This window comes from Artibeus jamaicensis, unplaced genomic scaffold, assembly GCF_021234435.1.
Source record: "Artibeus jamaicensis isolate MK-2021 breed Jamaican fruit bat unplaced genomic scaffold, CSHL_Jam_final contig_391, whole genome shotgun sequence".
Lineage (NCBI taxonomy): Eukaryota > Metazoa > Chordata > Mammalia > Chiroptera > Phyllostomidae > Artibeus > Artibeus jamaicensis.
The window spans coordinates 15550072-15563194 of record NW_026521814.1 but is presented as its reverse complement, the minus strand read 5'-3'; the positions used below and the strand labels follow the sequence as shown (position 1 = coordinate 15563194).

Here is a 13123-nt window from a genome sequence, read left to right as displayed (position 1 = left end):
TACAAACCAACCTTAAAATAGAAATAAGAAAAAGCTCTGGAGCTACAAGAGAAAGTTGAGGAGGTCCTGGAACTCTTTCAGAAGGAAAGGAGAAATGCCCTGGCTAATTAGTATGATTCTTTCAGAACCCCCAGTTGAATTCACTAAGCCTCTTGAGGACCAGACGGTCGAAGAGGAAGCCACTGCAGTACTGGAATGTGAAGTATCCAGAGAAAATGCTAAGGTGAAATGGTTCAAAAATGGCACAGAAATTCTCAAAAACAAGAAGTATGAAATTGTTGCTGATGGCAGGGTCAGAAAACTTATTATACACGGCTGTACCCCAGAGGATATTAAAACATACACTTGTGATGCGAAGGATTTTAAGACTTCCTGTAACCTGAATGTCGTGCGTAAGTATTCTTCTTACACAGGACTTTTCATTTGCGACTCTTTGATAACAACAACAACAACAAAAAAGCAAGACGCACAACATTTTGCATGCCTTTCTTGGTCTAACTGCATTTCTTGGCAACTTATAATATTGATACAGACATAACCTGGTCTTTATGAGTTTAAAAAACAAGTCCTTCTGCTACCTTTGGTCTGAAAAGGACAGCCTGATCACTTTTCACTATGCTTCTCACTGAGCAGTGACCAGATGTGCTCTCGGTCTACATGGGGTAAGCCTATGTAGGAATATCCTCATACAGATGAGAACAAGTTGAAAGAAAAAGACAAGAAGGGAGCTATGATTTTTAAAAGAATGAAAATGAGAGCAATTTCTACTTGGAAGGAAAATGAATCCTTGGGTGTGGGAAACAACTAGAAAATGAGCATGAAATTTCAGTTTGAATAAGAGCATGCTAGAGGTCTGCTGTAATATGATAAAGCCCATTCACATAATGCTTTGTCAGAGAATAAGAATGCTTAAGAAGATGGAGAGAAGCCTGAAATCTTTGAGTGTTATGAATGAAGAGAGCTCCAATGGTTTTTAGCATTACTTCTTCCTCTGGTGAAAAATATAACATCTTTTTACAAAACACCACAGGCTGGCTAATTTTTTTCATTTACTCATTTGTCCAGTGATAACATTTCTCAGTGCGTATTTTTGTGCAATACTTGCTGTTTGATTTAGTTGCTTCCCTTCTGTCAATGGCTATGAAATAGTGGCTTTGCTTGTGTTTCCATGCATCTTGTACTGTTTTATTCTTTCTACTTCGTCGTTGCTCTACTTTGGCTCATGACAAGGTAGCTTCTTGGATCTCCTTTGTGCCATCTATTTCGTCTCCACTCCAAGAAGGCTCAGCTACAATGAGCCTACAATATCTTTAAGCCTGTTAGCTAGTATTTATGTCCAGGATCTCACTGATCAAGAAAGGTTTCACAAGGAGCCCTGAGAGAAAGAAGGGTAAGGGGTCAGCTCTCCGATCCTGTAAATCTGCTAACTTAATTCTGGAGACAAATGAAACAAGAGATATTAAAAGAAAAAAAATCACCTCCTGATACAAAATACATTGCTTCATCACACTAATAGATTTTATGGCTGACATATATGTGACATGTTTGAAGCCAATTTTTTTAAAAAGCTGAATGTATGTGATTTCAATTGCAAGTTTATGTCTTCCTGCCATAGACAAGGCTTGTCACAGTGCCTCAAGCTGCATTATTACTGCATTCTGCTAATTTCTCAAAGATGATGCTTGCTGCAATTAAATAAGATAGTGTCTCTTGTTATTGTTTTTTCCTTTGACTATATCAACTTTCAACTCTGGAGAATATCAGTGGGATTTTTCTTCCAAGTGTCACTCAGAAGAACTGAGCTGGTGGTAGAGAGATGATGGATAGATGGATAGATAGATAGACAGACAGACACAATTAGTTGGATCTGTAATATGCCACATTATTTTATAAAACCTAGAGAGAAACATAAAAAGTAAATTTATGTATTTACTTTTTACCTGAATGGTAGGTCCAAGTGATTTCAAAATCAGTTGTAGCTTAAGATGGAAAGACCTGCAAAAGATTAACTTTTTCTTTTTTTCTTAATATGTACTACGAGTAAATATGCCAGAGTAAATTTTTAGAAAACATTTTGAATTCTGATTACCTTTTCTTACAGCTCCTCATGTGGAATTCTTAAGACCACTCACTGATCTTCAAGTAAAAGAAAAGGAACTGGCTCGATTTGAGTGTGAAATTTCCCGAGAAAATGAGAAGGTCTGTGATCATGTGGTTGCTATTTCATATTGTCAGATAACTTTATCTGATAACTTGGTTTAGGAAAAAAGGGGTGGGGAAGGTTAATCTCACCTACCTATCTCTGATAATCATTCTACTTTTAGCTTAAAGGTTATTACTTTAGTATGAAATACATACTTGATTTAAATTGTTCTCTTTTTAGAAATATTTATTTACTGTTATTTACTTGAAAAATACTGGGCTCACAATCAGGAGACATTATTAATTTGAACCATATGAAATTGCTGTTTTCTTTAGGTTAAAAAAATCAAATATCAGCAATTTTGTATGTCTTGACTGAATTGTCCTGTCACTAGTTATCATTTGAGTCTCAGTTTACACATCTCAGAGACAAAGGAATTGCTCTACACTTGGTCCAAAGCCCTTCCTGGCTCTACACTTGTGCAATCCCATTCCACTGAGTAACTGATAATAGTATCACAGCAGCTCACTTAACAATAATTGCAAGAGTTTGCTCCTGTTTCTCTAAAAAAAATTATTTTACAATTACAGTTGACCTACTCTGGGGGGTTGAGTTGTATTTCCATTTACCACTTTGATTATTCATACTATAAAGCTCTGTTGGTTGCTTTTAGAAAAACTCAGGATCCTATTTCCTTTTAAGGACACATATCTGAAGGAACAACAAAAAAACTGATAAAGGTTTTGATTTGCCTTAAATACAGGTTAAGTGGTTCAAAGATGGTGCTGAAATCAAAAAGGGCAAAAAATATGACATCATATCAAAGGGAGCAGTGCGTATTCTTGTCATCAACAAATGTCTGCTGGCTGATGAAGCAGAATACTCCTGCGAAGTGAGGACGGCACGAACTGCTGGCATGCTGACGGTGCTGGGTAGGAGCGGTCTTTCTTTGCCAAAGTTTTTGTTTGTTTGTTTCTTTCTTTCTTTGCAGAAGTTGATGTGTTGGGGAAATAATAAGAATTTCCATTTTAACGCAATGCTGTTGTGTGTGTTTTTTTTTTCATTTTATTCTTCTTGCAGAAGAAGAAGCTGTCTTTACCAAAAATCTCACCAACATTGAAGTTAGTGAAACAGACACTATAAAACTGGTTTGTGAAGTCTCCAAGCCTGGAGCAGAAGTGATTTGGTACAAAGGGGATGAAGAGATCATTGAAACAGGAAGATATGAAATACTTACTGATGGACGAAAGAGAATCCTGGTCATTCAGAATGCCCAACTTGAGGATGCTGGCAGCTACAACTGTCGGCTCCCAAGTTCTCGAACTGATGGCAAAGTCAAAGTACATGGTATGAAAATTACTATGAATAATATTTTATTTTAAGAAATTCATGTTTGTTGTATTCAGGATAGAAATGCTTAAGTTTTTACTATCTTGCAATGTTTTCCTTCCAGAACTTGCTGCCGAATTTATCTCAAAGCCTCAAAACCTTGAAATACTTGAAGGAGAAAAGGCTGAATTTGTCTGCACAATATCAAAGGAAAGCTTCGAAGTCCAGTGGAAGAGGGATAACGAGACACTTGAACCTGGAGATAAATATGACATTATTGCTGATGGCAAGAAGAGGATCCTAGTTGTGAAAGATGCCACATTACAAGATATGGGCACTTATGTTGTCATGGTTGGGGCTGCCAGAGCAGCAGCGCACTTGACAGTGATTGGTAAGTTTGGTTTTGCTTCTATGGTTCACTCACATTTGTATCTTTGGTCCTCCTTCATACTATAAAGTCTTATTGGTTACTTTCAGAAAAACTCAAGATCATAGTTCCTCTCAAGGACACTCGTGTGAAAGAACAACAAGAAGTCGTCTTCAACTGTGAAGTCAATACTGAAGGCGCAAAAGCCAAATGGTTCAGGAATGAAGAAGCCATATTCGACAGTTCAAAATACATCATTCTCCAAAAAGACCTGGTCTACACCCTCCGAATTCGGGATGCACGATTAGATGATCAAGCCAACTATAATGTATCCCTGACCAACCAGAGAGGTGAAAATGTTAAGAGTGCAGCCAATCTCATAGTGGAAGGTAAGTCACTTACACGGCATTAGAGTGCTAAAATCAGTTTCTGTTATGAAAACAATTAAAATCAACACTATGCTTCCTTACAACAGAGGAAGACCTCAGGATTGTTGAGCCTCTTAAAGATATTGAAACAATGGAAAAGAAATCTGTCACATTCTGGTGCAAGGTGAATCGTCTCAATGTAACACTGAAGTGGACCAAAAATGGAGAAGAAGTGGCTTTTGACAACCGTGTCCTATATAGAATTGATAAATATAAGCACTCTCTAATTATTAAAGACTGTGGCTTCCCAGATGAGGGTGAATACATTGTCACCGCTGGACAAGATAAATCTGTGGCTGAGCTTCTCATCATAGAAGCTCCTACAGAGTTTGTGGAGCACTTGGAAGATCAGACAGTCACCGAGTTCGATGATGCTGTCTTCTCCTGCCAGCTGTCCAGAGAGAAAGCAAATGTGAAATGGTACCGAAATGGGAGAGAAATCAAAGAAGGCAAAAAGTAAGCGAAAGCCTCTCCAGCTCTCTCTCTGTCGCCATACATACATTTTTGACCATTTAGCGGTAATTGTGCAAGCTAACCAATAATCCCACCCCTTCTTTTAGATACAAATTTGAAAAAGATGGAAGTATACACAGACTCATTATAAAAGATTGCAGGCTGGAGGACGAATGTGAATATGCTTGTGGAGTAGAAGACAGGAGGTCACGAGCAAGGCTTTTTGTGGAAGGCACGTATTAAGTGAAAGAACAATTTGAATATTTGTGTCAGTTTTTAAAAGCTGTTAATCCAAGTACAAATACATTTGTACTCATTTCACCTTTTCTTTTCAGAAATCCCTGTCGAGATCATCAGGCCCCCCCAAGATATTCTGGAAGCCCCTGGTGCTGATGTTATCTTTTTAGCTGAGCTCAACAAAGATAAGGTGGAAGTTCAGTGGCTGAGAAATAACATGATTGTTGTCCAGGGTGACAAACACCAGATGATGAGTGAAGGCAAGATCCACAGGCTGCAGATCTGTGATATCAGGCCTCGTGACCAGGGTGAATACAGATTTGTTGCCAAAGACAAAGAAGCCAGAGCTAAACTTGAACTGGCAGGTAAGTCCCTTTCTTTCATTTTCAAATATCCTCATAGCACCACAGATACTGCGTAAATTTCAGATTTCATGGTTGATTAATGAGATAAAGCCTGTGAAAGCCCTTTGTTTCTGGTAAGCCCTATCCATGCTCTTGGTTGTAATTTCTCTTACAACCAAGCGTCCTGAGTAAAAGGAACTGACAGCAATCCTCTTTACCTGCCGGAACCTTGAGCAGTTCCTGGCATGTGACGATTGCTCATTAATTCCTGGGATTAACCTAACACCCTGAGAGTCTTCCCAGCAAACCCAGACCTGGCAATAGCTCGATTCTCTTCTGCTTTCCAAACCCCCATAGGGCCTCTTAGGTCTGTTCTCATCTTGACCTAAACTTCCAAGACACCCTCATCGGTCATTATTATGAAAAAACCATTAATGTACATATGAAAAAGTTTGTCTGTTTATTTTGAACTAAGAGTGAGGTGCCCACTTTATCTTAAAAAAAAAAAACGGAAAACATGTTTTGCACTATATTTAGTCCTCTGTTGTTATTTTTGGCAAAGAGAGATTTGTGGTTTTAAATCTCCCTTCTTTGTAGTATCCTTTAAATCTCCCTTTAAATAGTATCCTTGATTCTCTATTCTGCAGTCTAGTAATTTTCAATATGAGAACCGAATTCAGTTAGTGTGCTCTGCTGTAAAGTTCCTATGATAGATGTCTAAGGTCGCGTAATCAGTATTTGCTATAACAAAGGCATAGTAAAGCGGACATGGTTTCAGCGCACAATAAATAACTCAAACACGTTCACATGCCATTTTTCTCACTAGCTGCACCCAAAATCAAGACAGCTGATCAAGACCTTGTGGTGGATGTTGGCCAGCCTCTGACGATGGTGGTGCCCTATGATGCCTACCCCAAGGCAGAAGCCGAGTGGTTTAAAGAAAATGAACCTCTGTCATCAAAAACCGTTGATACCACAGCTGAACAAACTTCTTTCAGAATTTTAGAAGCCAAGACAGGAGACAAAGGGAGGTATAAAATTGTGCTTCAGAACAAACATGGAAAAGCAGAAGCATTCATCAATTTAAAAGTTATTGGTAAGTCTCTGAGTCACTTGGACTTCACTGGCAAAGCACAACTAAAAGCATGGTAACACACTAAAGAAAAACTTACATGTGAATTTCAGATGTTCCTGGGCCAGTACGTAACCTAGAAGTAACAGAAACATTTGATGGTGAAGTGAGCCTCGCCTGGGAAGAACCATTAACTGATGGTGGAAGCAAAATCATAGGTTATGTTGTGGAAAGGCGTGACGTCAAGAGAAAGACCTGGGTTCTGGCTACTGACCGTGCAGACAGTTGCGAGTTTACTGTCACTGGACTACAAAAAGGAGGAGTTGAGTATCTATTCCGTGTGAGTGCCAGAAACAGAGTTGGCACTGGTGAACCAGTGGAAACTGACAATCCTGTAGAAGCAAGGAGCAAATATGGTGAGAATTTTTTAATAAATTACAAACTAGCTTATCTTTGTTTTTATCCCTGATGTAACCCAAAGCCTATGTTTTCTGTGATGAAATCCAGATGTTCCAGGCCCTCCTCTGAATGTAACCATCACTGATGTGAATAGATTTGGTGTCTCGCTGACATGGGAACCACCAGAGTATGATGGAGGTGCTGAGATTACAAACTATGTCATTGAACTAAGGGACAAGACTTCTATCAGATGGGACACTGCCATGACAGTGAGAGCTGAAGACCTATCAGCAACTGTCACTGATGTGGTGGAAGGACAGGAGTACAGCTTCCGGGTCAGAGCCCAGAACCGAATTGGAGTTGGGAAACCAAGTGCAGCCACTCCCTTCGTGAAAGTTGCTAATCCAATTGGTAAGCCCATCAAAAGAGAAGGAAGTCACTCCTTTGAGAAATCCAAAAATTAAGCCTACAATGAAATTAAATTGAATTAAAAAGTTAATGAAAAGGTAGAATCTCAGAAAATATTTGAAAATCACAACAACGTAGACAGTGCCTACTAGTTTAATTCAATGGATTCAGTAAACCTGATTTTTTAATGAGGATTATAGAAATTATAGCATTATCTTAATAAAGTATCACTGAATTACATGGCGCCCTCCAACTCTTCCACTCCAGAGAGACCGAGTCCTCCTGTGAACCTGAACTCCTCTGATCAGACGCAGTCGTCAGTTCAGCTCACATGGGAACCTCCTCTGGAAGATGGAGGAAGCCCTATCTTGGGTTATATCATAGAACGACGCGAAGAAGGAAAGGATAACTGGGTTCGCTGCAATATGAAACTTGTCCCTGAACTGACCTACAAGGTAGGGCATTTGCATCTAAAAACAATACTCAATGTATGGCCATGGACGTAAATGTATGTGTTTTGTACAAATACTGATTCATAATTTCAGGTTACTGGATTACAAAAAGGAAATAAATATTTATATCGCGTATCTGCACAAAATGAAGCTGGTGTCTCAGATCCATCTGAAATTCTTGGCCCTCTCACTGCTGATGATGCTTTTGGTAAATGGATATTATGTTTTTTAGATTTGGAAATAGTGTGTGGCTACTTTGGGGGTACTAGGGACTTAAATATAGTACTAGCACTAGGAACTCATTAACTTTTTTTTCTTGGTAGTTGAGCCAACAATGGATTTAAGTGCATTTAAAGATGGTCTGGAAATTATTGTCCCGAACCCTATCAAGATCCTGGTTCCAAGTACAGGCTACCCAAGGCCAACTGCAACCTGGTCTGTAGGAGATAAAGCGCTAGAAGAAGGGGATCGTGTGAAAATGAAAACCTTATCTGCCTACGCTGAACTTGTCATTTCTCCAAGTGAACGTCCAGACAAGGGTGTTTATACACTAAAACTGGAAAATCCGGTGAAGGCAATTTCTGGGGAAATTGATGTCAATGTAATTGGTGAGGAGCTAAACTTTCATTATCTAAAGTGGTTTGATGGTATTAACAAACACTGGTTCAAGCCATTAATAATAATGACTTTTAATTGCACTCATTCAGCTCGCCCCGGTGCACCCAAAGAACTGAAATTTGGTGACATAACCAAGGACTCAGTCCATTTGACTTGGGAACCACCAGATGATGATGGAGGAAGTCCATTAACCGGGTATCTTGTTGAAAAGCGAGAAGTCAGCCGGAAAACATGGACTAAAGTGAGTTTTCAGTAGCGATGCACCAACTCCTGAAGAGAGTGAGAAGTCCCAGAATTCTAGGGAGCCGTGCAAAATTTATATGTTTTTAATTTTACCTTGAAAATGCTTTTTCAAATGCATTGATGTGAATGCTTCCTGAGGTAGTTCAACCAAGATTCAATTGCCTCATTTTGTGAGTCCTGCCAAATTTTTTGTTTAAAAAACACACACACACCATAACTACTTACTTGGTACCTGATAAGTGCCCTATATTCCCTTATTAAGCTATAATTCATTCTAAGGACATTAAGTGTTTGGCTCCCTGGTGTTCATACTTCTCAGTCTACTAGATTACCTTAGTTTGTCTAATCTGCCAATGTTTTCTCCTCTGTTTATACTCATTACTATTTTTACCTTAAATTAAAATCATATTTCTAATAACCAAGCTGGTAGAAAAAATCAACACCTTATATGCCACCTTCTCAGTGTGTACAGACTATAAAACAGATTCACCACGTATTAAGAGTAAAAAAACGTGGTGTTGTACTTTGTAATTCTTCCCTAATATGAAATGAACAATCCTTAGCATTCATTTATATCCCTACTCATGGTAAAAAATCTTTTAACTTGGGCAAAGGGTTTTGGGGACCCAACTAATTAAGTGTCTTTCTTTGTCCCAGGTTATGGACTTTGTGACCGACTTAGAATTCACAGTTCCTGATCTTGTTCAAGGAAAAGAATATTTATTCAAAGTCTGTGCTCGTAACAAGTGTGGCCCTGGAGAACCTGCATATGTTGATGAACCTGTAAATATGTCAGCTCCTGCAAGTGAGTACTTTCTTGATTCCTCCCCTCGCCTCTCGTTGCCTGTTTTTGCCTTTAGACCTGGAGTTGAAGTCCTGGGGATAAGGCACAAGTCGGCAACATGAAGATTTTGTGGGTGGCCTAAGAGTGACTCTCTCTTTAAAATGTTACAGCGGTACCTGACCCACCCGAGAATGTGAAATGGAGAGATCGAACAGCCAAGAGCATCTTCCTAACGTGGGAGCCACCTAAATACGATGGTGGTTCGCGTATCAAAGGATATATAGTTGAAAAATGTCCCCGTGGTTCTGATCGATGGGTTGCCTGTGGAGAGCCAGTTGCAGAAACAAAGTATGTTTTTAATTATTTAGCACAAGAGTAAAAGTTTGCTTTTACTAAAATGAGCTTCCTATGGTAAAAATCTAAATGTTAGGTTTCTTTTTTGTTGACAATTCCCCCATTATGCCTGTGTAATTTTATAAAGTGTTGCTGCTGGACATATCCCCTACTCAAGATTTCCATTAGTTGCAATATTGAAGCAATCGAGAATTAATTTAAATGATACCATTCTATCAGGGGTATGAATCATGGACTTATTGTGAATACAACTACACAGTGGGACAAATTATATGCACTACAGCAAAATGTCCTATTTTGTTTTCTGACAGAATGGAAGTAACAGGCCTTGAAGAAGGCCAATGGTACGCCTACCGTGTTAAGGCCTTGAACAGGATGGGTCCCAGCAAGCCAAGCAAACCCACGGATGAAATCCAGGCTGTGGACACACAGGGTATTTATTTTTGTTTTTTATTGTTGTGGCTGTATCAATGAGCCCTCTGACCTTACTTCTGCTTGAACTTGCTAACATCGTAAACAATCTTTTTTCTAATTCAGAGGCCCCAGAAATTTTCCTTGACGTGAAGCTCCTTGCCGGTCTTACTGTAAAAGCAGGAACTAAGATTGAACTTCCTGCCACTGTAACCGGAAAACCGGAACCTAAAATAACCTGGACGAAGGCTGATACACTTCTGAAGCCAGACAAAAGAATCACCATTGAAAATGTTCCCAAGAAATCCACAGTGACTATCGTCGATAGTAAGAGAAGCGATACCGGCACCTACATCATCGAGGCTGTGAACGTGTGTGGTCGGGCCACGGCTGTGGTAGAAGTGAACGTCCTAGGTGAGAGAGGCTCTCGTTTTGAAAGTAGGCCAACTCGTTGCAGCTACCTTTTAAAATAAAACATGTTTTAAATGTCTTGTTCGCCATGCGTCATATCATCCGCAGATAAACCCGGACCACCAGCTGCTTTTGACATCACAGAAGTGACCAACGAGTCATGTCTTCTAACATGGAACCCCCCTCGAGACGATGGTGGATCTAAAGTCACAAACTACGTTGTGGAGAGAAGAGCAACAGACAGCGAAGTGTGGCACAAGCTCTCCTCGACTGTCAAGGACACAAACTTCAAGGCAACCAAATTAACACCTAATAAAGAATACCTCTTCAGAGTCGCTGCAGAAAACATGTACGGTGTTGGCGAGCCAGTTCAGGCCTCTCCGATCATAGCCAAATTTCAGTTTGGTAAGTTTCTCTTTATTCAGTTGGGAAAAAAAAGAAAAGGATGCTTGTGTCTAACTTGGATTTAGGGGTCATATTTATATATAGGACATGTAACACAAATCTGATCCTGTCTGTAGATCCACCGGGACCTCCAACTCGCCTAGAACCTTCTGATATCACTAAAGACGCAGTGACTCTCACGTGGAGTGAGCCAGACGATGATGGGGGCAGCCCGATCACTGGCTACTGGGTTGAAAAATTAGATCCTGATACTGATAAATGGGTCAGGTGCAATAAGATGCCAGTAAAGGACACAACATACAGGTAGGCCCCAAACCTCCACCAGGGTGTTTAAAACTATGACAGTGTATGCAGACTTTCATTCTTTAGTATTCCTCTTGATATTACTCTAAAACTTTAATTATTTTACTTATATTTCTTAGTAACACATAATTTCAAAAATGATATGAGTTCCAACCAGAGACATGTTTCTTAATTTACTAAAAAAAATATTAACTTTCTAGAAGTTTCAAAGTATTTGGTCTTCCAACATGTTATAATAATAATCATTATTACAGTATTATAATTAGGTTGGTTTAGTTAGCCTAATCTAAAATGTGTGACAGTTAAAAAAACAATTTTAAATTTATACTGGAATATTTTTAGTTAAATTTCCAAATAACTTTGTCACAAATTAAGTAAATTAGCCTCTCTCGTGTTAAATAAACAGAGGTTTCTGCTTCTCATCATGGTATTCAACTGGCACTTTGTTCCTAATTCAGAGTGAAAGGTCTCACCAATAAGAAGAAATACAGATTCCGTGTGTTGGCTGAAAATCTTGCTGGACCTGGAAAACCAAGTAGATCGACTGAACCAATCTTAATAAAGGATCCTATAGGTATTACTTGAATAGTTCATGTGATTCTTTGGAAGCTTATGTTACCTCCTTTTTGCCAAACCTGAATAATTCCATTTCCTTGGCTTGCAGATCCTCCGTGGCCTCCTGGAAAACCAACTGTGAAAGATATAGGCAAAACATCATTAGTATTGAATTGGACAAAGCCAGAACACGATGGAGGGGCAAAGATTGAATCTTACGTCATTGAAATGCTAAAAACTGGAACAGATGACTGGGTCCGAGTCGCTGAAGGAGTTCCCACCACTCAGCACTTGCTCCCAGGGCTCATGGAAGGGCAGGAATACTCGTTCCGAGTTAGAGCTGTGAACAAGGCCGGGGAAAGTGAACCCAGTGAACCCAGTGACCCTGTGCTTTGTCGGGAGAAACTATGTGAGTCATAGTAACGTTTTGGTATATAAATTCTTCTAAAGCATATCCTAGAACTATAATATGAGAAAATATAAGAAATTCATTACTAGATTATTTCATCCTTGCTATATGATTTTCTCACCATTACTAGAGAATTTAGTGAAAACACTATTAGACAATAAAAATTTAAATTTTTTTTCATATTCTTCTTCAGATCCTCCATCACCACCTCGCTGGCTCGAAGTTATTAATATCACAAAAAATACAGCAGACCTAAAGTGGACAGTTCCTGAGAAAGATGGAGGATCCCCCATCACCAACTACATCGTGGAAAAGAGAGATGTGAGGCGGAAAGGCTGGCAAACAGTGGACACAACTGTCAAGGACACCAAGTGCACAGTAACCCCACTGACAGAGGGCGCTTTATATGTGTTCCGAGTTGCTGCAGAAAATGCCATAGGACAAAGTGACTACTGTGAAATTGAGGACTCCGTCCTGGCCAAAGACACCTTTAGTATGCTCTCTAACTTAATCTTTATGACACCATTGGTAGTGGGTTACCACTGTTCCCTCCAGTTTCTCTAACCACTGAATATTTTGTTTTCAGCCACCCCTGGACCACCCTATGCTCTGACAGTTGTCGATGTGACAAAACGACATGTGGACCTGAAGTGGGAACCACCTAAAAATGATGGGGGAAGACCAATACAGAGGTAGAATTTTAATTAATGCATAAAGAATAATTTACAAATGGCTGAAAATTCTTCACTTTGTGTTTTCTATTAATGCTGATGAAATACTTTGTCATTTCAATAGATATATCATCGAGAAGAAAGAGAAGCTGGGTACCCGTTGGGTGAAAGCTGGAAAGACCTCGGGACCTGACTGTAACTTCAGAGTAACTGACGTCATTGAAGGCACAGAAGTCCAGTTTCAGGTCCGGGCAGAAAATGAAGCTGGAGTTGGTCACCCAAGTGAACCCACAGAAATCCTGTCTATTGAAGATCCAACAAGTAAGG

The 13123-nt window shown here is 39.4% G+C and overlaps 1 protein-coding gene across 1 annotated transcript in view; it reads left to right on the top strand.

The window, feature by feature from the left end:
• TTN (titin) overlaps nt 1–13123 on the top strand; it is a 270276-nt gene that overhangs the window by 171669 nt on the left and 85484 nt on the right. Inside the window, exons 175-201 of the mRNA XM_053665080.1 lie at nt 126–392; nt 2102–2199; nt 2907–3075; nt 3224–3490; nt 3597–3863; nt 3950–4228; nt 4315–4723; nt 4828–4952; nt 5056–5322; nt 6128–6397; nt 6487–6789; nt 6881–7183; nt 7448–7635; nt 7726–7840; nt 7956–8240; nt 8340–8491; nt 9151–9298; nt 9448–9625; nt 9943–10064; nt 10169–10456; nt 10562–10858; nt 10975–11161; nt 11620–11735; nt 11826–12125; nt 12319–12618; nt 12712–12817; nt 12921–13117. Of these exons, the coding sequence (XP_053521055.1) occupies nt 126–392; nt 2102–2199; nt 2907–3075; nt 3224–3490; nt 3597–3863; nt 3950–4228; nt 4315–4723; nt 4828–4952; nt 5056–5322; nt 6128–6397; nt 6487–6789; nt 6881–7183; nt 7448–7635; nt 7726–7840; nt 7956–8240; nt 8340–8491; nt 9151–9298; nt 9448–9625; nt 9943–10064; nt 10169–10456; nt 10562–10858; nt 10975–11161; nt 11620–11735; nt 11826–12125; nt 12319–12618; nt 12712–12817; nt 12921–13117 (6003 nt within the window). The remainder of the gene's footprint in view (nt 1–125; nt 393–2101; nt 2200–2906; nt 3076–3223; nt 3491–3596; nt 3864–3949; nt 4229–4314; nt 4724–4827; nt 4953–5055; nt 5323–6127; nt 6398–6486; nt 6790–6880; nt 7184–7447; nt 7636–7725; nt 7841–7955; nt 8241–8339; nt 8492–9150; nt 9299–9447; nt 9626–9942; nt 10065–10168; nt 10457–10561; nt 10859–10974; nt 11162–11619; nt 11736–11825; nt 12126–12318; nt 12619–12711; nt 12818–12920; nt 13118–13123) is intronic.